Source organism: Anomaloglossus baeobatrachus, chromosome 3 (genome assembly GCF_048569485.1).
Source record: "Anomaloglossus baeobatrachus isolate aAnoBae1 chromosome 3, aAnoBae1.hap1, whole genome shotgun sequence".
NCBI lineage: Eukaryota > Metazoa > Chordata > Amphibia > Anura > Aromobatidae > Anomaloglossus > Anomaloglossus baeobatrachus.
The window spans coordinates 123604688-123631374 of NC_134355.1; the positions used below are offsets into that span (position 1 = coordinate 123604688).

General features: G+C 45.9%; 1 protein-coding gene across 1 annotated transcript in view; it reads left to right on the plus strand.

Moving 5' to 3' along the window:
- PYGB (glycogen phosphorylase B) overlaps positions 1-26687 on the plus strand; it is a 153262-nt gene that overhangs the window by 30894 nt on the left and 95681 nt on the right. Inside the window, exon 2 of the mRNA XM_075339420.1 lies at positions 10202-10303. Within this exon, the coding sequence (XP_075195535.1) occupies positions 10202-10303 (102 nt within the window). The remainder of the gene's footprint in view (positions 1-10201; positions 10304-26687) is intronic.

Genomic DNA, 26687 nt, shown 5'->3' on the forward strand with positions numbered 1-26687 from the left:
TACCCGTGCCATACTCGTATAGTATTTTACTAGTAAGGCCAATTTGGTTTAGGAGCCCTTCACGTCAGATTAAGTGGCCACATTACTATAGGGTTACCCATTTTATGGTGAGTGCTTAGTTCTTTATTGGATTAATGGCTCTTATGTTTTTCACAGTATGAGATTCTGGACAATAACAAAGTGACCTTGACAAGCTGACCTCATCACAGTAATTGTCCAGGCTTTACGCTCCACTTATCTATTTTTCATTGTATGGATCCTGGTCAGATAGTGTTGTAGACCACAACATCTGACGGAATCTTTGTTTGTAGGACCTTCTAGATGACGTAAAGCTGCATACTAGAAAATCCGGCTGCCAAGTGTTATCATGTTTGTGAACGGTGGTATAACAAATAGCTAAGATATATTAATAAAAATCAAATTAATTAATGAAAGTGACTATTATTTTGCTTACTTAAAAAGTGTAATTTGGCAGTTCCCACGATAAAGCACATCCAATAAATGTTACATTAATTTTCTCGTGACCAAGGCTCCACTTCCAGCCACAATAAAGGCCCAATGCAAAGTGTATAGAAATGAGGAAAGGTAATATCAGCTCACCAGTAGTGATGGGCAGACCCGGACTGTAAAAGTCTAGATCTGTGCGGTTTCAAAAGTATCCGGATGCCAGGCCCGAACCTTTCAGGGAACTCCCGGCTAATGATCGTGGTCCAGCAACTCAGGAAATAAAGGAAAAACAAAGCAAGCGCGCTAAACTTACCAAGTCTCCGGCGCAGCTGTAAGGCTATGTGCGCACGTTGCGTTTTTCCTGCATTTTGGTTGCATTTAAAACTGCAGTGTCATTGTCAAAATGCGTGGGTTGTGCTTCCCCAGCAAAGTCTTATGAGAAGTCAGAAAATTCTATACTCACGTTGCTTTTTTAAACGCAGCGTTTTGGATGCCAAATATTTGACATCTTTTGTGCGTTTTGGTTGCAGAGAAGGTTTCACCAGTAAGTGAGAAGTATCAGCCGGCCAGGGTGATCGTACAGAGTCACTAGCTTCCGGGGTTTGCAAAGCCTTTATGGCCCGGTCCTTTAGGACTGCGAAATTTAAGTCCAGATGCTCCAGGGCCCACAGCCGCAGCTGCTTACGGTCCTCCGCTGACCCCAGCCCCTGCAAGAACTCTTCCACCAGCATCTTGTTACTCTCGGGCTCATTTATAGAGTCTATCTTCCTCAGGGCGCACAAAGCGGTTGGTAACCTCAACGCGTAGTCCCGGATAATTTCCTATGAACGCTGCCGGCAATTTATAAAACTGCATCCTTAATTCCGCCTCCGTGCGGGTCTCAAAGGCTACTTGCAGCTTGTCAAAGATGGCGGCTACCGAGGCCCGGTCCTCGTCAGTCTAAAGGCTGCTCTACACGGTACGACCGATTGTGGAATTTCACAATCGATCGTACCCGCCCCCGTCCTTTTTGCGTCACGGGCAAATCGCGTGGCGCACAAAGTCGGTAACCCCCGTCACACATACTTACCTCTCGTGCGACCACGCTGTGGGCGGCGAACGTCCACTTCCTGGAGTGGGAGGGACGTTCGGCGTCACAGCGACGTCACACGGCCGCCGGCCAATAGAAGCGGAGGGGCGGAGATGAGCAGGATGTAAACATCCCGCCCACCTCCTTCCTTCCACATAGAGCCGGCGGCTGACGCGGGAGGCAGGTAGGCGATGTTAATCGCTCCCGTGGTGTCACACGGAGCGACGTGTGATGCCACGGGAACGATGAACAACCGTTGCCCGAGTTCAGGACTGATATTATGGAACCTAGCGACCAGTACACGACTCACGATTTGTGAGCGATACTGCGTCGCTAGGAGGTGTCACACAGGCCGGCATCGCCGGCGATGCCGGATGTGCGTCACAAAAACCGTGACCCCGACGATCTATCGCACAATAGATTGTCTGGTGTAAAGCAACCTTAAGTTTCTACCTCCTGCTCGGCGGCGCCGGTCAGCTGTCCAAGCACCACTGACGCGCGCTGCTTGCCAGTCATGGTGTACATATCAAGAACGGTACATATCTTCTTCTTGAATACTTGCAGAGCATCGGGTCGGCCATCATACTGGGGTAGCCAGGCAGCGCCGGGCACATAAGGTAAGGTGATCGGCATAACCTGGGTAACTGCCGGGACCGCAGGCCCCACCGCTCCTGCGACCGGAGCGGGGCCTGCCGCTTCTCCGTCATCCTGCACCGCTGCGGGAGCCACCGCTCCACCGTCGCCATCAGGTGCTGACATTCTTTCGGTCTTTTTCCCCCTTGGTTTTTCGACAGCAGTCTCGCGGGACCCACTGTCCTTTTCGCTTCCTGTCTTGGGAGTCACCAGTTTCTGCCCGCATTCCCAGGGGGCGGGATTTCGGTTTCGCGCCTTTTTCGGGGAAGAAGATGACACTGTTGTCGTTTTTGGTGCCAAAGATGGCGGGCCAGATGGCGGCAGTTCAAAATTTTAAAACAGTTCAAGGAATTTGAAGCCAGGCGCACGTCATCTACTGATGGGGTAAGAATCCTGTTCGTGACGCCAGGTTTGGGTTGTTGCGAGCGGGGGCCGCTTCTCTCTCGGGGGCCTGCTCAAATCCGGGTTCGCTGCTGCGGCTCGAGTGGTGACCGGACTCGGGCTCGCACGGCCGCCCGTCCTCACAACCATCAGAAAGGGGAGATATTTACAAGGGAGATGCTGTGTCTGTGACGCCACCCGTGGATGGCGATGAGGGATGGTGACACCGCCGCTGCCTGATGATGGGGGCGCCCGGGGCTGATGGAGCGGGGCAGCAAGATGGGATCCCCTCCACGGGTAGGGGAGGTGTAGTCCCGGGGCCCTGTGTCAGTACATGGGAGTGATGGCTGCTGGAGGTTGCGCGCCGGGCTGGACCGGGGGACAATGGTGTACTCACAGTTCAGTAACTTCACACAAGTCCAGTAGTAAACCAAGTTGTCAGTGGCTGGCTGCATTCGGGTCCCGCACCCAGATTGATGAACAGGTTTCCCTTCGTCCTGCACTTTGTGTTTTCCTTTTCTTTTTGGACGACTTTGCTTGGAACGGAGAAGTCCACTCTTGGTTCTATGTGTGTTGGGAGCTGTGGCCCACAAACTGACCCTTGAGATTTTAGTGAGTTCTGGCGGACACCCTATCCCCGCGTTGGGCTTCAGTTTTGCTCTATCTGGGCAGTTTATGGGACAACGTCTGGAACCTTGTCCCTGGCTGGTCAATTAACGAGGGGGCTTGCAACCATCCTCGTCCTAGGGTCCAGGCACCCCGACTGTGCACGGCCTCCGGACCGGATTCCCGCTGTCGGCACCGGCGGGCTACAACCCTGCCCCGGTCCACTTAAGGATCTCCGTCGCCTGTGGCCCTGTTCACCATCTGCCACCTAGCTGGGTAGTCCAAGGGCTACGACCCCTGACTACACTGCTGTCAGCTCTCCACACTCCAACTTCACTCTACTTGACTCAGAATGTTCTGACTCAAACTCCAACTTGACTCTGGTCTTCCCGCCTCTGACACCTCAGAACCCCTAGGTGGGCATTCACAACCGCCTGATCCCGCCCACTGGTGTGTCCTTATTATCATGAGGGGGTGGCTAGGATTTAATGGCTGTGTGTTATGTCTAAGTGTGGGTTTTTGGTGGTAGCAAAGAGGATTGACTCTTTTGTGACTACCTGCTTTTGCCAGGGCGTCACACTGGCACTACTGCTCCCATCATCACCGCACACATGCAGGCACTGCCGCCCCTATCATCACCGCACACACGCAGGCACTACCGCCCCCATCATCACCGCACACACGCAGGCACTACCGCTCCCATCATCACCGCACACGCAGACGCAGGCACTACCGCCCCTATCATCACCACACACGCAGGTACTACTGCTCCCATCATCACCGCACACACACAGGCACTACCACTTCCATCATCACCGCACACACGCAGGCATTACCACTCCCATCATCACCGCACACACGCAGGCACTACCGCCCCCATCATCACCGCACACACGCAGGTACTACTGCCCCTATCATCACCGCACACATGCAGGCACTACCGCCCCCATCATCACCGCACACACGCAGGCAATACCGCCCCTATCATCACCGCACACACGCAGTCACTACGGCCTCTATCATCACCGCACACATGCTGACACTACCGCCTACATCATCACCGCACACATGCAGGTGCTATTGCCCCCATCATCACTGCACACACACAGGCACTACCTGAGTGACGTCTCCGCTGACAGCGCGATTCACTTCAGTTGCTGCATAGAGCTCACCACGAGTGGCAGTGCTCTACGGCCGCTCCTGTCAGCTTCCGATGTAGCAGACCTGAAAGCGTCGTGGGACCTTGTGTTGATTACGTCGGACCTGGAGGGGTATTTGGGGATTAATAAAGTGGGGAAAGAGGGTGTTTTTTGTCTTTCATTTCAAATAAAGGATTTTCCGCTGTTTGTGTTTATATACTTTCACTACAGTTTAGTGATGGGGAGGTGTCTCATAGACGCCTGCAATCACTAAACTAGGACTTAGTGGCAGCTATGGGCTGCCATTAACTCCTTATTACCCCGATTGCCACCAGGGTTAATCTGGAAGAGCCAGGTAAAAGTCCCGGGACTCTCGTATGTAATGGATGCGGCAATTCCGGGCGGCTGTTGGGTGATATGTTAAGGCCGGGGTGCTCCCCATAATGTGGGGCTCTCTATCCTGAGAATACCAGCCTCCAACTGTGTGGCTTTATCTTGCCTGGTATCAAAATGGGGGGGACTGCACGTCGTTTTTTTTTTAAAAAATTATTAATTTATTTTACTGCAAGATGTAGACCTGCCCACCGGCGGCTGTGATTGGTTGCAGTGAGACAGCTCTCACTCAGCGTGGGGGCTCGTCTAACTGCAACCAATCAAAGGCGCTGGTGGGTGGGGGAAGCAGTGAATATGAGATGGAATAATGAGCGGCCGGCATTTTTAAAAGCTGGAGAAGCCGCCAGATCAATGTGACAGCTGTGCAGCGCCGCACCCTTGATCGGTGAGTAAAAAGGAGGGAGGCCGGATGACACAGAATCCGGCGCCCATAGGCTTCCATTATACAACATGCTGTATGGCGTCGCATTCGGCGTGATCCGTTTTTTTTTTTTTTTTTGCCGCAGCCAAAAAATGCTGCATGCTGCGTCCTTTCCGGCCGCTGGACAACGATATTTCGATGGATCCGACGCAGGCCATCCGGCGCTAATACAAGTCAATGAGAAATTAAACGAATCCGGCGCCGGATCCGTTTTATCCGCATTTCAACGGATTTTGCCTGACGGCAAAAAGATTGTGTGTCTCTTTATAGAGTTGTTGAGTGCAGCAGAATCCTAATGAACAGAAGGATTGCATCACAGAATAGTGGCTTTGTAATGAAGCTGTTGATGTCTCCTCATTTGTATAAACTCTAAATATAAAATTATAGGAAACTAAGCAGTAAATATATTTTTCAGCTGAAATCCTTTCTTGTAGGACTTGGTCATAGGACCATTTTCTTTGTTAGTATATAAACAACACTACTACTTTTAATAGTAAGAACGTATTGCAAAGCCAAGATAATTTATGTTTATTATGACTGTATCAATATAATCAAAGAGAGTACAAAGAAAATACAAGACAGAGACCATTGAATCGTAAAGTAATATTAAAGTCGAGCTCTGTCTTCGGAGCCAAAACCCACTATAAAAGCCATAGAGGGGAGCTGCATAAAGACTAATCCCTAATGTAATATTATTATTACAATTACTGGGCGCCAGAACATAATTAGAATCTGCCCCTATTCATTGTGCCCCGTGGAAGCTACAGAAACAGATGAGCACTGGTGCTGAGCGAGCGTGCTTGACACTGCTCGTTATTTGATCGAGTATCCGGGTGCTCAGGTACTCGCAGAGCTCGGCCGAGTATCACAAGTGCTCAGATATGTCCGTCCGTGAGCCAACCACCGCTACACACAGGCTTGCTTCACTGCATGATGTATGCAGGCCCTCCCAGGGAGGGCCAGACACACTCTGAATGGCTGAATGGCTCTCCCAGGGGATAAAAGAACGTTCTTGGACATAGCGTGACCAAAAGGAAAAGAAAACCACACAACTCCTTCCTCCCACTGGAAATGCTTTCTTTATGGCTGACTGTATGTAGGTAGAGCCTCGAACAGGCCAGTCATTGACTTTCGATAATGCTCGTTACTCGTGTTCAGCTCGTCCGAGCATCTGACCAGCTCGAATGGAGTAACGAGCATTCAAGCATCTTATTACTAGCCCATCGCTAATGAGCACTAGTGATGAGTTAGCACTACCATGCTTGGGTACTTGGTACTCGTATTGAGCAGTGGATGGGTGCGACTCGGGTTCCCGAGTACAATCAAAGTCAATGGGAAACTCAAGCATTTTTCCAGAAAAGTTCATAGAAAATGCTCAAGTCCCCATTGACTTTGATTATACTCAAATGCTCAAGTTGTGCCTATCCGAGCGTCCAACTGATCGTTACGTCGTTACTAGGGATGATCGAATACCTCAAATATTCGGCTACGTCCATATTCGACGAACAGGTCGACGCTATTCGACTATTTGTGAATATTCGATGCGCAATGTAAGTCTATGGGAAACCCGTATAGTTGCTGAATAGCAACTATTCGGACTTCCCATAGACTTACATTGCGCATCGAATATTCGCATAGCGGCGACCTATTCGTCGAATATTCGCGAAGCCGAATATTGCTGAATATTTGTGATATTCGATCATCCCTAGTCGTTACCGAGCACCTGAATACCACATTAAATGGTGCTTAAAGGGAACCTGACAGCTGATACACGTTGGTCGTAGATCAGACAGCATGTATCAGAAATTGGGTATATGATTTCACTCATGTATGTTCGAGTTTGATATTCTGCAGCATTTCAGAAAAAAAAATCATACTTTTAAAGCCGCCATGTTGACTTCTCCCTGCCCATTACCAGTGACTAATAGGTCTCTCTCTATACACGCACACAGGGAGACCTGTCACTCCAGGAGAGTGTGCTAGGAGAAGCCGCCGGAGGCCCGCCTTTTCTGACTAGTTCAAAATATGTTTTTTTCTGAAATGTTGCAGCATTTAGGCGTTAAATTTTTATGGCACGGTGGCTCAGTGGTTAGCACTGCAGTCTTGGGGGTCCCGGGTTCAAATCCCACCAAGGACAACATCTGTAAGTAGTCTGTATGTTCTCACCATGTTTACTTGGGTTTCCTCTGGGTTCTCTGGTTTCCTCCCACACTCCAAACACATTCTGAGAGGGACTTTAGATTGTGAGCCCTGATGAGGACAGTGTTGCTGATTTATGTAAAGTGCTGTGGAATTAATAGTGCTATATAAGTGAATAAATATTATTATTATAATAATATGGCTGAAATCATGCAACAAAGTCTGATCTATACTGGCCATGGATAGAGCAGCATATATCTGCTGTAGTTAAAGGTGTTGTCTCAAGATCATTCTTCAGAAGCATATTGCTCTCTTGCCTCATGTTTGCCAGGGAGTGGTGTGCTCCTGAATAATTGACCGTTCAGACCAGTAATGAGGTTAAGCCACTTGCCCAAACTGGGTGCTGATACTGCAGGCATTTTATTTTTACTAGCAGTTTGTATTTATGATTGTTGAGAAACTCCCACTATAAGGCCTAAGAAAAACGGTGCGAGTGGAGTCCGATAAAAGATTGCGTTCCACTCAGACCAATATTAGCCTGTGTGTCAGCGCCCATGAGCGATTTTTCTCTCAGCCCTAATCGGACCAAGAAAACAATCGCAGCATGCTGCGACTGTAAAGTGCTCATCGTTTCTCTCGCACCCATTCAAGTCAATGGGGCTAGAGAAAAATCGCACTGCACTCACGGTACACCGGTGTACCGCGAGTGCATGGCGAGAATGGCAATAGCCGGCTACGGAGGAGAGAGGGAGATTAATCCCTCCCTCCCCTCCTCCGTGCTGGCCCGTCCCCCGCAGTACCGGCCCGCCCCTCCTCAGTGTCGCCCCACCCCCACCCCACGCAGCTGAGGTCCGCTCGCACAGTCGGACCCCAGTCGCAGGGACACTTGCATGACACTCGGCTCTGCTGTACTGCCAGCAAGAGCCGAGTGTCACGTGCCCCAGCCTCATTAGAAAAAAAGATAATTTGTACAGTACCCTGACATCTGATGACAAAGCAGGATCAGCCAGGTTGGATTTTCAAATCTCCAAACCTTGGGCCCTAGGGATAAGCCTTGGCCATAGGAATATTTGCTTTATAGAATTAAAATTGTATGCCCTGTGTGAGCACAGAGATCAGATATGTGATGTGTATGGCTGATCGTGAACTTGTTAGATAATATCTAAGCTGATTGTGATAAAGGTTGTTTTGAGTGATCAGCAGTTAAACATGTCATTTTCTTCCTGGGTTACTGACTATTGGGCCTAGTTTGCACGTGGGTATTATGGTTAGTATTTTGGACCAGTATCTGTAAGGTGAGAAATAGTAGGATGGAAAGATTTGTACGTCTTCAGTAAATTGGACTCAATTCTGTTTTAAAATACCGACCGTGTCCCCACTAATAAAAATAAAATCTTGAGCTATTTTTGGTTTGCTGAGCCGGCAGAAAGTCATGTATTTTTTCTGTCGTTGGTTTTACTTAATTAGAACCTCAAATAGAATTCAACAATGAAACATGATGTTTGCGGGATGAAAAAGGAAATGTTTACGTGGTCCAAATGAGAAAACGTCACCAGCTCATGCTAGCCTGTACACAGAACAATAACTTTCCAACGGGAAAGAGAAAAAATATTACAATTTTTCCTGTCTAATATAGTTTTGTCGGAACAACAACGGCTAAAGGTCCATTTATACAGACTGCTGCGTGGTACATATTACCAATTGACGGTTGTTTAATTCCCAGCCACAATATGCAGCTTTTGGCCAGGTTCAGACGGTCCTACAGAAACTTGAGGTAGTCACATCTGTAAATTGTGGCTTCGTGGGCTCATCGGACGAGTGCACACGCAGACCTGATGGTTTTCCATGCAGACTATTTAGGCTACTTTCACACTGCGTTTTGCCTTACGTTTAGTGGTCCCGTCAGGACATCTGTCCGAACTGCCCCTCCCCCACGTTTTCTGTAGGCGTACACCAAAATGTAGATGACTACGTTTTGGTGTACGACTGCAGAAAACGTATGTGCCCGAAAATGGTACAAAACAGAGCACACGCTAACGGAGCCTGCTCCATTATGGTCAATGGCCTTGTCGGCGCATGCGTCCGAAACATGCTTTGCGGGGTGGGGGAGGGGCAGTTCGGACGGATGCCCCGATGGGACCACTAAACGTAAGGCAAAACGCAGTGTGAAATTGGCCTTATCCATGTGGAAAATCAGCCATGTGCACTGGCACATCGGCTACAATGGGTGCATGTGTTCTCTGTTCAGTTCATTGCCCACATGTCGATATAATATGTTCATCTGAACTAGCCCTTTGCCATGAAAATGTGCCACCTCCATCATCCAGTCATAAGATAAACTTACATCCTGGCTTTCCCCTCCTTTTTCTGTTGTTACATGTGATCTCCATGACCGGATAGCAGTGTTTTCCTTGAGGTACAGGTGGTCCGTCCAAACTACATCGGTTGCAGAACTTTAGTTGTACCCTATGGTATCTCACGTACTTCAGGTTTAAGAAATAGAACTTGAACATGGCATCTGACAGACAATTGTCCCTAATTGTCCTCCTCAGCTCCGAACGCTTTTCCAAAGGTTCTTACAATAGACCTGCAGTCAGCTCTGTGTCTTTGTTTTCATATTTCCGGCACGTTTTACACTTAGCTCTTGTTGTTGGTCATTGTCATTTATATAAAGGTTCTCTGCCTACTTTCTATTGGGTAGAATAGACATACAACCTTGAGACACAAACATAAAGTTGGATGTAATGATTGTACCCCCCATCCCCGACAACTGTCCTCAAGGTCAGGAAGTGCTCGAAGATATTAAGGACTTAATTTTAATTTATGTACTAAGTATTTGGAGCACTATCACCTAAATGAAATCTGAGCTTCTAAAGCATTGCAAACGTTCTCTCACATTATGGATGCTTGGCATATGTACGCATTAATTAGTAGTGTATATGTTGTAAACCGCATTTGTTTCTATCCCTGCAGCGTATTTATTACCTCTCTCTGGAATTCTACATGGGGCGCACTCTGCAGAACACCATGCTGAATTTAGGCCTCCAGCACGCTTGTGATGAAGCTATCTATCAGGTATGTACTGATCCACTTCCTTTTGGTTGGCCTAAAAGGTTAGTGTACACATTAAGCTAATGTTGGACAACCCCACCAATATCGAAGCGTCCCATCCAATATACATATGCGGCATCTCAACCATGCATGCCTCTTATTGCTCAGGGGAAAAGCCACCACCAGACATGTCTGACAGCGGCTTATTCTCTTATCTCCATTCAAGAAACATGCGTGCTCAACTGAAACAAATGTGGATGTGAGCAAGCTATCTTACTATGTAGCTAGTAGTAACCTATTTTAATAGTTTTAATCAATAGAAGTACTCAGAGAGGACACCCCCTACATTAGCAATATACATCAGATAGGAGAAAGCTTAGATTTTTACACCTTCACACTCCATGATGGAAGCTGGTAGAGGGTCGGGGAATCACAGACAGGGAGGAGAAAACCCAGTGTACAGTCCGGCCCCACTAAACCAAAATCTAACTAGCAAGAAACTTGAAATGGTGATTGAAGAACAAGAAATTGGATTTATTCACCAAAGGTATCAATTTAATCAGTATTACAGCACCATGTCTTTATATTACAGAGTCGTGCTGACAGATTCTCTTGCCCTTGAAATCCTTTTTAATGCCTGGACTGTCACACAATGCTTGTGTTGTTTTAGTTCGCACACAGCCTCATACCAGTCACCATGAAAAGAAATGGAATCGCTAATTGTTTCATGCTTTTTGTCAGTGGTTGTGATGTAGTCTTTTTATAGACTGGTCCCTGTAGAGTTTTTGCCTTTCATGCGCTCCATTAGGAACATGTGAAGGGCAAACATTACCACATGATAAGCTGGATGTACTCTGCCATATTCATACATGGAGAGTCTGACATGACTTGTATATCAGTGGTGTTTCCACTCTTCACACTCTGCCCAGTCATCCTCACACAATGATAGTGCAGTTTGGTGCTTACATTAAGGGGAGGCCCTGGACCATGAGGATGACTAAAATGTCCATTTAGCCCATATGGAGATACCAGGAAAGCAGATTGACCCCACTTGTTGGATATGTAATGACAGATATTGTCTTCATCTTTCCTGACTTGGCACCATTCCACGTGTGGGGTGGCAGAGGCTCAGGAGGGCAGGGACTGGGGAGAGTGGGATTGTGGATTGCTGCCGCACACATAGGTTGATTTGCCAGGTCCACATTCTGACATCTTGGTATTTCTACACTAATTCTTTCAATAAAAACTTCACTTTGTAATGTTAAAGATTGAAGGAAGTTTGTGTGAATCGATTCTCACAGCCCAGTCCATCGGCTGCGTCGGCACTCTGTGGCTGTTGGACTGGAGCTGCAAGAATCTTGTTGCAGCGTGATGCTGAAGTGACTTCATGCCACGCCGGTTAGTCAAAAGAAGAGCCAGGAATGCCATCAGGTAAAAGGATGCTCTCACACGTCACATTCACCGGCCACAGAACACTGTCATGGCAGATGGACCCGGCCATGCAAATCGATTAGCACTAACTGTAGGCTGGTATTTAGGAAGTATCGGAGCCATTGCTGACATTGGGGGCATTTTTACTCTCACTGATTTAAAAGTCACTATGGCTTACTCAATCGGGGGGGGGCACAGAGGTTTTTATGGTTATTGGAAGACGGCTATATCAATATTATTGAAAGGCTTGTCCATTTTCATTAACACAAGGTGGCCAGGCCTGCTTTTACTTAAGCATAACAAAAGAAGCATTACTCCCAGTGCCCTTACGGCTCCAGTGCCACTTTTCCGTGGCTCCCAACTGTTTGTTTATATGGGTGCAGTTTTGACATCTACAACATGTACCCATAGTGGCCAAGGGTGATGTTAAGGTAGAGAGTACAAGAACCCTGAGCCCAGTGATTGATTGCGCGGGTGTTGGGTATGAGACGTCACAGCTGGATCCCTGTCAAAAAATACCGGTTGGGAGCAGCGGAGTCGGTGGTGCAGCAGCAGGGGCAAAGGTAGGTAAGTACTGCGTATGTTGTTATATCAAACAGAAGCTTTGGTTACATTTTTTAAGAAAACCCGTATACATTGTTTCAGAAGAATATGTTCTTATCTAAATAAAAGCAGGTTGTCAATCTTTTGTATAAAGCTGCCTCCAGCATTGGTCCGTATCCTAAAACACAATGCATTTCTCCTGCCAGTCCTGCCGCATGTAATATACTGTATAATGGCGTTTTAGGACCTGCCAGCTCTCTGAATTATTTAGTAGAAAGCTGTAAAAATTCATCAAGATTGACTTGTGTATTTTAAGTATACTGATCGTTACAGAAAACAAAAGCATCATCGGGCATTGTGAAGCTGGTAATGCGTTTTAGAGGTTATGCTAAAAGAGATGATGCGTCCTGGGCTGTGTTCACACTCATTTAGCCTCTCATCAGAGGTATACTTTAGGAAGATTTCCCTCAGTACAAGTCTCAAGACAGATTCTAATGTATTGGCATTCTACCACCCAAAACAAACAAAAAAGCACTGCATGGTTTATTATCTTTTAGAGGATGTTTCTCTTTGTGTCACTATGTGACTTGATGGATTGCAAGGGATAGGGGCCCCTATGCTGTCCCTCACACTAGTTGGCCCACTGCTATCCCTAATCTTGGGGATACTGCTAATGGTGGAGACGCCTGAGTCACGTTCCTTGCCCTGCTCCTGACCGGATCTAGTCTTATTTCCCCCTCCCCCTTCCACCAAGGAAGGACGGGGCCTGAGTGTGATGTTAATTCCTTCACCCCGTGCGACTTTCTGTTTTGTTTTTTTTTGTTTTTTCCTCCCCTTCTTTCAAGAACCATAAATTTTATTTTTCTGTCACTATGGTCATACGGGGGCTTGTTTTTTGCGGGATGGTTTGCCTTTTGCACGACACCATTCATTCTGCGTCATATTGTACCTGAAAACTGGAAATTTCCAAGTGAGGTAAAATTGCAAAAAAAAAAACATGGTTTCTTGGGTGTTATATTTATCATGTTCATTATTTCAAAAAACTGACCTGACATTATAATACCCCAAGTGAGTACGGGTTTGTAGGTACCAAACATGTATAGTTTGAGTCTGGGGCTCAGTGACGCTTCTTTTTTTGTGTCTTGAGATGACGTTTATAATTATATCATACCACATTTGTGTAGGTGCAACCTTTTGGTTACCTGTTATTGCATTTTAGTGGAATGTTGCAGCGACCAATAAAACATAATTTAGGCATTTGGATTTTTTTTTTCTCGCTTCGCCATGTACCAATCAGATTGAGTTCATATTTTGATAGATCGAGCATTTCTGAACACAGTGATACCAAATATGTGTATATTTTTTGCTTTATTTTCAATGGGGCAAAAGGGGGTTGATTTGAACTTTTAGGACCTTTTTTATTTTTTAATATTTTTTCTAAAACTTTTTTTTTTCTCAACTTTTTTAATTGCTTTAACTAGTTCCCCTAGGACTGAAGCATCAGAGCGATCATCAGAGCTGAAGCATCACTCTGATCAGCAGAAATGCTGTGTTCCCGAGTGCCGGCACTCTGTCAGCATTCTCAGGAAGTCAGTTAAGGCAGCGACAGGGGTCGTCATCTGATCCTGCACTGCTATGACAACCCATTGGCGTCCCGTGATTGTGTCATAGGGCCACCAATGGCGGCGGGGAGCGCAGTAGATCACGCTGTTGAGTTTGACAGGGTGATCTAAGGGGTTAAAGGCACAAGTGGATCTGAGATCCACCCTGTGCCTGTTAGCCTCACATGTCTGCCATGGGAGCTTGCAGTAACTGGACAGACACGACCAAGGACGTACCAGAACATCTTTGGTTGTGAAGGGGTTAAGCACAGATGTAGACAGAGAAGGGAAAACAAACTCTTGACACACTACAGACACACACACACACACACACACACACACACACATACTCAGGATAGGACAATAAGAAAATCAGGAGAAAAACAAGAGCAGGAAGGAAACTACAAAAAACAAATGGGGTAAACTCCACAATCACACAAAGCGAATATAACTAAAAGTACCAGAAAGTCTAGGACACCAGACCAAATAAAATAAGCTATAGCTGGCATAGGAGGAATGACCCAGCCAGTATATACAGTACAGACCTAAAGTTTGGACACAAGGCTGGTATTCTCAGGATGGGGAGCTCCACGTTATGGGGAGCCCCCCAGCCTAACAATATCAGGCAGCAGCCGCCCAGAATGGCCGCATACATTAGATGCGACAGTTCTGGGACTGTACCCGGCTCTTCCTGATTTGCTCTGGTGCGTTGGCAAATCGGGGTAATAAGGAGTTATTGGCAGCCCATAGCTGCCACTAAATCCTAGATTAATCATGTAATGCGTCTCCCCGAGATACCTTCCATGATTGATCTGTAAATTACAGTAAATAAACACACACACACACGAAAAATCCTTTATTAGAAATAAAAAACACTAACATATACCCTGGTTCACCACTTTAATAAGCCTGAAAAAGCCCTCCATGTCCGTCGTAATCCAGGATGGTCCAGCGTCGCTTCCAGCTCTCCTGCATGGAGGTGACCGGAGCTGCAGAAGACACCGCCGCTCCGGTCAGCTCCACACAGCAAATGAAGAGAGCCGCGTGATCAGCTGAGCTGAGCTGTCACTGAGGTTACTCGCGGCCACCGCTGGATGGACAACACACACACACGTCAGTTAAGTTTCACACGCACACACGGCCATGCCACACGCACACGTGGTTACCATACGCCGGACACACAGCCACCACACGTGTGTTATTTACGGACCAAAAAAAAGGGATTATGGACATGAAAAACGGCCCGTATTACATGTGCGTGGTTATCAAGGACGTGTGTTTTAGGCCTCCGACACTATTGTTGGAAAAATGTTGTAGCATTGAATCTTTGAAGATTAGCTAAATCATTCCCCCAACACTAAGCTCTCTCTCTTTTCCAAAAGTTGGTGAAACTGCTGTAAAATCTGCCAACATTGCAAAACGTTTGTGTAACTACATAGCACTAGGTTTCTGGTGCTTGGTGCATCACACCCTGAGGCCCTGATATATTAAGGTTGAGATCACATGTCCTGTAATCATCCGTTAGGATGGATCCTGCAGAGCTCAGTTGGGAAAAAGTTCCGCAAACACAACTTTTTAACCGTTTTTAAATAACTGATGTCTGACGGATCAGTTTTTTTTAACACTGGAGTCTCTGGAGAATGGATTGCTAGTTATTCATCCGTTTTCCTTGCTTTTGTAACGGATCAGTTTTTTTCTTAGAGTATCCATTACAAATGGAGAATAAATAGCAACATATTAACGGATCCGTCCTCCATAGACTCCAATGTTAAAAAAACGGATACCAACGGATCTCTGCAGGATCCGTTCTTATGGATGAATACAGGACATGTCAACTCAGCCTTAGACCGATTTTTTTTTTTTTTTTAATACATCCATCTTAATGAAAGCAGTGCCAAAGTAAGGTGTACCAAATTCTTTAAGAGACTTAAACCTCTAAAATAACTGTGGCACATCTTAAACATGGCATGCTCCCCGCCAGAGGCTGGAGTATGTCCCTGTGTAATTTACTCCACTTTTGTGGTGTAAATTATGATGAATTTGTCATGTGGGGCGTTCACAACACCCCATTCCACCCCATTCCACCCCATTTCCATAGGAAAGAGCTGGCTGGGGATGGTGTAAAAATGGCAAAAGTCCCAAAAGTTTTGCAACATTTCAAGGAGTCTTATTCCAGATTTCTGAAGAAAACAGCTTGATGACTCGAGTCCTCATTATTTGATATGGGGCAGATGCAATAGACAAATTCATTTTTTTGTTTTAACTATTCATTGTGAAATCATTAGAAGTGACACATAACAACCATGACCAGGTATGGATTGTGTTTTGTACAAGTATCGGGCATTGATGGAAAATAAGAGAAACATGAAAGAAGAAAACTAGGCAAAATTGATACTCTTTTTCTGGGGTAGACAATGTTTCTCGTTTAGGCCGTGGCCACACGGGGGACTACTGCGATCCTCGCACGATACTCGGCTCATGCTGGCAGCACAGCTATTGCCATTCTAGCCCTGCACTCGCGGTACACTGGTGTACTGCAAGTGCAGTGCGATTTTTTTTTTATGTCGCTCAATATACTTGAATGGGTGCGAGAGAAACAAGGATCGCATTGCACCTGCAGCATGCTGCAACTGTTTTCTCGGTCATATTAGGGCTGAGAAAATAATCGCTCATGGGTGCTGGCACATCGAGTAATATTGGTCGAAGTGGAATGCGATGTTTTATCGCATTCCACTCGCTCCTATTTTCATGCCGTGTGTCTTAGGCCTTAAGCGGGCTTTACACGCCACGGAATTGGTGACGCACATCCGGCCGCATTAGCGATGCCGTTGCGTGTGACACCTATGAGCGATTTTGCATCGTCGCAAAAACGTGCAAAATCGCTCATCGGTGACATGGGGGTCCATTCTCAAATATCGTTACTGCAGTAGTAACGAAGTTGTTCCTCGTTCCTGCGGCAGCACACATCGCTCCGTGTGACACCGCAGGAACGAGGGACGTCACCTTACCTGCCTCCCGGCCACAATGCGGAAGGAAGGAGGTGTGCGGGATGTTCATCCCACTCATCTCCGTCCCTCCGCTTCTATTGGGCGGCGGTTCAGTGACGCTGCTGTGATGTCGCTGTGACGCTGACTGAACTGCCCCCTTAGAAAGGAGGCGGTTCGCCGGTCACAGTGACGTCGCAGGGAAGGTAAGTAGTGTGACGGGTCCGGGCGATGTTGTGCGACACGGGCAGAGATTTGCCCGTGTCGCACAACCGATGGGGTCGGGTACGCATGCTGGAGATATCGGTACCGATATCGCAGTGTGTAAAGCGTCCTTTAGAGGAAAATTGACGTGTAGGTGGAAAAAGTAGGAGTATTAATACTTAATTTTCATCTTGAGCATCTCTTTCCTGATGATTGTTTGACCCTGCCAAGAAGATTGGACATTGTTAAAGCTGTGACCGTTACGGTAAACTAAACGGCAGAGTACTCGTGGCTTTATACAGCGGCGGCCACTCCGTGCTGTCTGCGTATTATGTAGGACTATAAAAATTATATTGAAACGTTAGGTAAAGACAGGACTTTTCTATACATTTGCTCTGTTGTTTGTCTCTGTCGAGACACAGGTTTGGGGTTTGCTCTTTTTTGTTATGATATTTTAGTGCCTGGAAGGAAATTGCTTTTTGCTGCCAAGTTTCTTGCTCTGCGGCTGTGACTTGACTTTCTAAACAGCACAGACTGAAGTTGCTTATTGTTTCCCAGTGTATTTCCACCTAACTGGTTCTCTTTATTTGCCATCCAACAGCTTTAACCCTGTCTTAAAAACATTTGGAAATCTATTTGGAAATACAGATTGTGAACATCCGCAGCATTATAGCAAGCCTTCATTCACACAAGATATAACCGCACCAAGCGAGAGTTGTTTGCTTTGTGCCATCATGGGAAAACAAGGAAGCCTTTTAGGAGTTTGCTATTTTTAATGTTTCTTTTAATCCAAGATACTTCATTAATTTAAAGGGGTAATCCAGGACTTAATTTATTTTTCTGTTCCGAAGTGTCTGTACTCCTGGCATCTCACTTCCGGGGATGCTCATTACTCATGCATATTTACCGCTTTCCCCGCCCACCGGCGTCTGTGATTGGTTGCAGTCAGATGTGCCCCCACCCTGAGTGACAGAGTGGCTGACGGCTTCCAATCACAGATGCAATGCTTGTCTAATCGTGGTATAAAAATAAATAAATTTAAAAAATTGGCATAGGATCCCCCCATATTATGATACCCAGCACAGATAAAGCCTACGGCTACAGGCTGCAGCCCTCAGCTGTGTGCTTACCGTATCTTGGCTGTGTATTCAAATAAGAGGAACCGCATGCGGCTTTTTTTTTTTAAATTATTTAAATAAATAATTTTAAATCGGCATGCGGTTTCCCCAATTTTGATAACCAGCCTAGATAAAGCCCTGACAGCTGGGGGCTGGAGTTCTCAGATTAGAGAGACCCATGCTTATTGGGCCCCCTAGCCTAAAAATAGCATCTTGCAGCTGCCCAGGATTGTCGCACCCATTAGATACAACAATCCCAGCACAGAACTTTACCCCGACTCTTCCCGATTGCCCTGTTGCTGTACCAATTGAACTATCAAGGGGTTGATCGCAGCTCACAGCGCCCTAGATTAGTAATGAGAGGTATCTATGAGACCCCCATTACTAATCTGTAAGGGAAAGTAAATAAACAGAAACACAAAAAAAGTTTATTTAAAATAAAATACCAAAACACACCCTCTTTCACCCCTTTATTAGCCCCCAAAACACCCCTGCATGTCCGACGTAATCCACATGAGGTCCCACAACGAATCCAGCTTGGAAGTACAAGGAGGAGTAGGACCTACTGGAGCAGGTACAGCTGCGCTGGAGACTAGTAAGTATAGCGTGTTTGCTTTTTTTTTTATTTTTTCTTTATTTTTACTATATTTATTTTTTTATTATCTGAGTGCCAGATCCAGATCAATCTCGGGCCCGACACTCTGGTACTTTTGAAGCCCCGTGGGTCTGGACTTGGTTCGGCCATCACTACCTGAGGTTGTGTAAAAAATGCTGCAAAAACGCCATAAAAACTGCACCAAAAAACGCATAAAAATTACCAGGAGGCTTCCTGCAACAAGATAAGGTTTTGTTGCAGGAAAATAACAAAAATAACACAGCAAAAACGCCCTGTGTGAGCATAGCCTTATTTTTACTTTATGGTTTAATACAGTGTTTAAGAATGGATTGTCCAAGTAGTGGTCAACCCTTTTAAATTGGCATAGTCCAATAAAGTATACCCCTCGTTATACAAGAAATACACTTTTAGTGCAAGAATAATTATTTAAGTTTGAGGGTTTTTTTGTAGAAAAATAAATCATTAAATCTTTTGGATTTGCCATAATTGCCTCAGAGTCCTGTTCCTGCTCCTAGCCACGCTCTTCAGTATAGGATCCAGTACTATAGATCCACACACATACAGTGCTGTCCGCTGAGCACTACCTGGAGGTTTCTATCAGAATCCCTAAAAACATGATTTTAACGGAAACCCCAATTGATTCCCGACAGACATTCACTTCTATGAAGCCGACGAAGTCATATTGGGCACTATGTGGCCTCCATCCTAAAAGTGTTCATATTTTTCAGATATGGACAAGACTGTGGTCTGCCACTGTGGGTGTGTAAACCCAGCCTAAAGGCCCTGTTACACGCTACGATATATCGGGCGTCACGGATTCCGTGACGCACATCCGGCATTGTTTGACATATCGTAGCGTGGGACAGCTCCGAGCGACTGTTAATGAGCAAAAGTACTCACCTTATCGTTGCTCGTTGACACGTCGTTCATTTTCAAAATATCGGTCACATTCCTGGATGCAGGTTGTTTGTCGTTCCTGAGGCAGCACACACCGCTCCGTGTGACACCCCGGGAACGACGAACACAGCTTACCTGCGTCCCGCCGGCAATGAGGAATGAAGGAAGTGGGTGGGATGTTACGTCCCGCTCATCTCCGCCCCTCCACTTCTATTCGGTGGCCGCTGTGTGACGTCGCTGTGACGCCGAAAGTCCCTCCCCCTTCAGGAAGAGGATGTTCGCCGCCCACAGCGAGGTCGTTCGGGAGGTAAGTACGTGCGACAGGGGTGACCGACTGTGTGCGACACGGATAACAAATTGCCCGTGACACACAAACGACGGGGTCGGGTACGATAGATCGTACCGTGTGACGCCGCCCTTAGGCTTCTGTTACCCCTCTGGGTACCCTTGTATCCGTCCAGGGGTGTGATGTCAGGACTGTCTCTCTCTCTTGTGCTATTGTCTCTGTTGTCTGCAATAGATATAAATATTTAGTAGACCACAATATATTTGTAAAGACTCCTAATCCCACAGCTGGCAGCAGGAATGGCATATTAAGAATTGGCTTAAGCCGCATTTTCAGCATTTTGTTTCCTATTTTTCCTTTTTTCATGAAGATTTCTCGTGTACCCAATGAAGGGTTAATATAGAAAGTTGACATATAGGTGATATTATCAATACTGTGTGTGCAGAGGACAGCACAGAGCTGGGGAATCTGTCAGGGATCTGCCGCTCTCCGGTTTCCTGTGAGGTCGCGTGGAGCTGCACGTTCACAGTCCTGCCATTGTGTCCTGCACAGATCATATTACATACAGGTTTGCTGTCTTTAATCCTTCAGCAACATAGTCCTTTAAAATCAGGGATACCAGGCATTATCTGCAATAAGGTTTGCTACATTTGGGACCCGATTCATCATTTAATTTTTAAAAGGCACTTCTTTTTTTTGTGGGAATTGCTGACTTTTTTTTTATTTGTGACATTTTAGTGCAAAAATTTGCATGTTCTATTAAAATTTGGCAAAATTTGCACCGAAATTATAGTCTTATTTAAAGAGAACCCGTTAGTAAGGCCCGTTTCACACGTCAGTGAAAAACAGTGACGTTTTTCACTGGCGTGTAAAACACGCACATGTCCCTGCGTGTGCCGTGATTCACGGCACACGTGGGTTGTCTAAGTGCAATCCGGGCTCCGGTCTCCGTGGCCCGTGATTGCACTTAGAAAACAACTCACCTGTGCCCGCTCCCGCTGTCCATGGTGCTGATCGCTCCCGCGGTGCAGCATCTGGCCGGCGGTGACCCCCGCAGCAGCTGCTTCCGGGTCGGCTGTGTCGCGCATAATGAATATGCGCGACAATAATGGGCCGGCTCAGAAGCAGCAGGGAGAACGGGCTGCAGAGGACATCGCTGGACGCCGGGTGAGTTAAAATGTTTTTTATTTTAAAAGCACGTTTTTTCTGGCACATGTTTCACGGACCACACCACTGCGTGGTCCGTGGGACATCAGTGATGCCAGAAAAAAATGGACATGTCTCCGTGCGGCAATCACGCACACGCGGGTACTCCGCACGGAGACACGTGCAGTGAAAAATCACTGACGTGTGAGCAGACCCATTCATTATAATGGGTCTGCATATGTCAGTGATTCTGGTACGTTTTAAAAAAAGCACAAACGTCCCAGAATCACTGACGTGTGAAAGGGGCCTTACAAAGTAAAGACATGGCTGTAATAGCGCTGTCATACTGATTAGATTGACGACTTTGGTGAAGAAATCCACTCTGTTGTTCTCTTTTAATTATCATTTGACGTTTTCTAATAATTAGGTTTCGGTGCACAGGTGTCAAGGAGTGTTAAGCGGACCCTAAGACTGTGGGCCCTGCGCTCACCCTGACCCTGGAGATACCCTTGATTGTAGGAGGTCCAGGTCCCCACCCTGTCCCTGTCTCCTGTTCGGCCCTGTCCTAATACCTCCCCCCGTACCCCAATCTTGGGATGGGATGGACACAAAGTAACAACCTACCCAAGACACAGACAAGGGGATAAAACTGAAACACACACCGCAAATAACCACAGAGGAGAGACAAAACGACACCAAAGAGAATAAACCAAAAGGGGAAGGAGTAAGGACCCCTTCACACATCAGTTTTTGCCATCAGTCACAATCCGTCAAATTTTGATCCGGCGACTGATGCTGCTGGATACGTTTTTTTTCTCATCGACTTGTATTAGCGACGGATGACCTCACGTTTCATCTGTAGTTCAACGGATCCGTCAAAAAATGTTTGTCCGTCGGACAGAGACGACTTCTACAGTGACGTTTTTTGTGTTCGTCGGAAAAACGTCCGTCATTTGGTAGAATGGAAGCCTATGGGTGCAGGAACCGTTGTCATCCATCAAATGACGGAATCAGGCGACAGATTCTGTTTTTTTTAATTTAATTGCGCATGCTCCAATTATTATTTAGCCCTAGCTAGTCGGATCTGTCGAAAAACAGATCCGTCGCATCAGTTTAGCCACAATCTGCGACGGATCTGTTGAGAAAACGGATTGTGACTGACGGCAAAAAACTGATGTGTGAAATAGGCTTAATTCACACCAGGGAACTCTCATAGAACAAATAGCTGGTTACCAAAAAGAGGGATGCCACGGACGCTGGGATTTCGCAACTGCAAGCAGAAACTATCTTTGGCGATGGTACAGAAAGCTGCCCAGACTTAAGTAAGAGGGGGCCAGCTGAAAATGGTGATTAGCAAACCTGATTCACTAAGAATCCAGCCACTGCCCCAGGAGACATTAACTCCTAAAGTGCAAGAAGCAGTGGTAAATAAAACAACCGACTCCCGACAGAACAGAGCTACTCGCAGAAACCAGGTTGCTTGTTGGAAATGTGTACGGAGTCCAAACAAGTAATAGCAAACTGTGGGTGTCAATCCAGGTGACGCATGGTAGGTTGTGTAGTAGTGATCTGTAAATGCGGATCGTCACCGTGCATGGCAAAAGGGGCTGAATTGTATACTGAGTCTTCGCTTCTTTGTCTCAGATTCCCTGGCCCCTCTTTCTGCCTCTGGTCTTGAGATTGTTGATATTTTTCAACAATCTTGGTTCTCAAGTCTTCATATAGTTCTCCTCTCCTATTTCTGTTCAATGCTTAGTGTGGTACACACAGACACACAATGTAAAGATTTTGTGAACTTCTCCCCTTTTTATCTGGTTTCAGGTGTGATTTTCATATTGCCCACACCTGTTACTTGCCACAGGGGAGTTTGAACGAGCATCACATGCTTGAAATAAAGTTCTTTACCCCTAATTTTGGAAAAGTCCCAACAATTTTGTCCAGTCCATATCTGGGTTTTTGTTTCAAATGATGTCTAATTTGCCTTTTTTTTCTTTTTTTTTTGTGTTGTTTCAATACACACAAACAAAATAAACAAGTGTATGACATAATTTGTAATTTCAAACATTTTTCAGGAGAAATACTTATTTTTTGGAACAATATCAATGGGGCCAACACTTTCGGACATGAGTGTAGGTCGCACCTTTAGTCAGGTCATTAATGCTGTAAACAGATCTTAAAAATTCTGTAATACAATCCAATAGTAGAGTGGCCATATACAATAGATGGCTGTAAGCCGAACGATGCTTTGAGAAGTGTTTGCTTGGCTGAGAACTCCTGTGTTTGCAATGAGAAAGTCGCGGGCTGAAACATCCCGGGAAAACAATTTAATCTAAAGTGCAAAATTAGACATGCGTAATCTTCCCCAACAATCAGTCAACCTGCGCCCCCCATACACATACCTATGACTAAAAGCCAAAGGCTGCCGGGGGGCGTAAATTTCATTTCCTCCCAGTAGCGGGGCTGTCAGTGCGGGCAACTGGCAGGTTCAGAACGCCATTAACCTCCATATTAAACCTATATCTGCAGTATAAGTGTTTTTTTTTTACATAATCGGTTTCCTTTAAATCAGGTTCTTAAAAAAAAAAAAGTTAAAAAATTACTATATATTTTTTTTTTATTTTTCTCTTATGTTACAATATGTATTTAAAAAAAAAAAAAAAAAAATCTTTTCACCCTGGCAACTGGAGGCTACTTTAGACATAACTTTCCTGTCCTTTCAGGAAGAGTTTTCAGCAGGCTCATTATCATCAGAGGCAGGATTACAATGACTTATGAACAATTTATACACAGCTGATAACACGGTTTCCCCTCCTTTCACAATGATCTTTGTACATTGTCATTAAATGCCTCAATACAAAATATTCAGTCAGAGAAAGACTAATGCTGGTAGTGTGAATTTCCCTGAAAGATAAGGAATAGTCCAAGGGTCAGTATAATAATTTGCAAACACTCCCTATTTTTTTTTTCTTCAATACAATACACACACACATATATAGATATACAGTGCCTACAAGTAGTATTCAACCCCCTGCAGATTTAGCTGGTTTGATAAGATGCAAATAAGTTAGAGCCTGCAAACTTCAAACAAGAGCAGGATTTATTAACAGATGCATAAATCTTACAAACCAACAAGTTATGTTGCTCAGTTAAATTTTAATAAATTTTCAACATAAAAGTGTGGGTCAATTATTATTCAACCCCTAGGTTTAATATTTTGTGGAATAACCCTTGTTTGCAATTACAGCTAATAATCGTCTTTTATAAGACCTGATCAGGCCGGCACAGGTCTCTGGAGTTATCTTGGCCCACTCCTCCATGCAGATCTTCTCCAAGTTATCTAGGTTCTTTGGGTGTCTCATGTGGACTTTAATCTTGAGCTCCTTCCACAAGTTTTCAATTGGGTTAAGGTCAGGAGACTGACTAGGCCACTGCAACACCTTGATTTTTTCCCTCTTGAACCTGGCCTTGGTTTTCTTGGCTGTGTGCTTTGGGTCGTTGTCTTGTTAGAAGATGAAATGACGACCCATCTTAAGATCCTTGATGGAGGAGCGGAGGTTCTTGGCCAAAATCTCCAGGTAGGCCGTGCTATCCATCTTCCCATGGATGCGGACCAGATGGCCAGGCCCCTTGGCTGAGAAACAGCCCCACAGCATGATGCTGCCACCACCATGCTTGACTGTAGAGATGGTATTCTTGGGGTCGTATGCAGTGCCATCCAGTCTCCAAACATCTCGTGTGTGGTTGGCACCAAAGATCTCGATCTTGGTCTCATCAGACCAGAGAACCTTGAACCAGTCTGTCTCAGAGTCCTCCAAGTGATCATGAGCAAACTGTAGACGAGCCTTGACATGACGCTTTGAAAGTAAAGGTACCTTACGGGCTCATCTGGAACGGAGACCATTGCGGTGGAGTACGTTACTTATGGTATTGACTGAAACCAATGTCCCCACTGCCATGAGATCTTCCCGGAGCTCCTTCCTTGTCCTTGGGTTAGCCTTGACTCTTCGGACAAGCCTGGCCTCGGCACAGGTGGAAACATTCAAAGGCTGTCCAAGCCGTGGAAGGCTAACAGTAGTTCCATAAGCCTTCCACTTCCGGATGATGCTCCCAACAGTGGAGACAGGTAGGCCCAACTCCTTAGAAAGGGTTTTGTACCCCTTGCCAGCCTTGTGACCCTCAACGATCTTGTCTCTGATGGCCTTGGAATGCTCCTTTGTCTTTCCCATGTTGACCAAGTATGAGTGCTGTTCACAAGTTTGGGGAGGGTCTTAATTAGTCAGAAAAGGCTGGAAAAAGAGATAATTAATCCAAACATGTGAAGCTCATTGTTCTTTGTGCCTGAAATACTTCTTAATATTTTAGGGGAACCAAACAGAATTCTGGTGGTTTGAGGGGTTGAATAATAAATGACCCTCTGAATAAACTTTTCACAATTTAAAAAAAAAATAAAAAAAGAAATAACATTCTTTTTTGCTGCAGTGCATTTCACACTTCCAGGCTGATCTACAGTCCAAATGTCACAATGCCAAGTTAATTCCGAATGTGTAAACCTGCTAAATCTGCAGGGGGTTGAATACTACTTGTAGGCACTGTATATATATATATATATATATATATATATAGATAGATAGATAGATAGATAGATAGATAGATAGATAGATAGATAGATAGATAGATAGATAGATAGATAGATAGATAGATAGATATGTATGTATGTTTAGCATAAACATCTGATTTAAACTGTAGGTACATTTCTTGTGACACATCCTAAGGGGCACTTTGCACGCTGCGACATTGCAAGCCGATGCTGCGATGCCGAGTGCGATAGTCCCCGCCCCCGTCGCAGATGGGATATCATGGTGATAGCTGGCGTAGCGAACATTATCGCTAAGGCTGCATCACATGCACTCACCTGTCCTGCGACGTCGGTCTGGCCGGCAATCCCCCTCCTTATTAAGGGGGCGGGTCGTGCGGCGTCATAGCGACGTCACGCGATAGGCGGCCAATAGCAGCGGAGGGGCGGAGATGAGCAGGATGTAAACATCCCGCCCACCTCCTTCCTTCTGCATTGCCGGCTGGGACGCAGGTAGGAGATGTTCCTCGCTCCAACTGCTTCACACACAGCGATGTGTGCTGCCGCAGGAACGAGGAACAACATCGGACCGTCGCAGCAAGGTAATTATGGTTTTCACCGACGCTGCACCGATGATACGATTACGACGCTTTTGCGCTCGTTAATCGTATCATCTAGGCTTTACACACTACGATGTCGAGAGCGATGCAGGAAGTGCGTCACTTTCGTCATGACCCCACCGACATCGCACCTGCGATGTCGTAGTGTGCAAAGTGCCCCTAACTCCATTATCAACATGACATGTAATGACTGTGTAGTAGTTTTGATCAGTGTGTGTTCAAATCTGAACCAGCCTTAAATTGATCACTTCTGTGGGCGGGATTTTTTTTTTTTTGTTTTGTTTGGTGCACACTACAGCCGATCACGCAGTTATTACCTTTAGTCCAAGCCATTCAAACACTGTAATCAGCTTCTACTGGGCTGAGCACCGTGCATACCCGAGCACAGC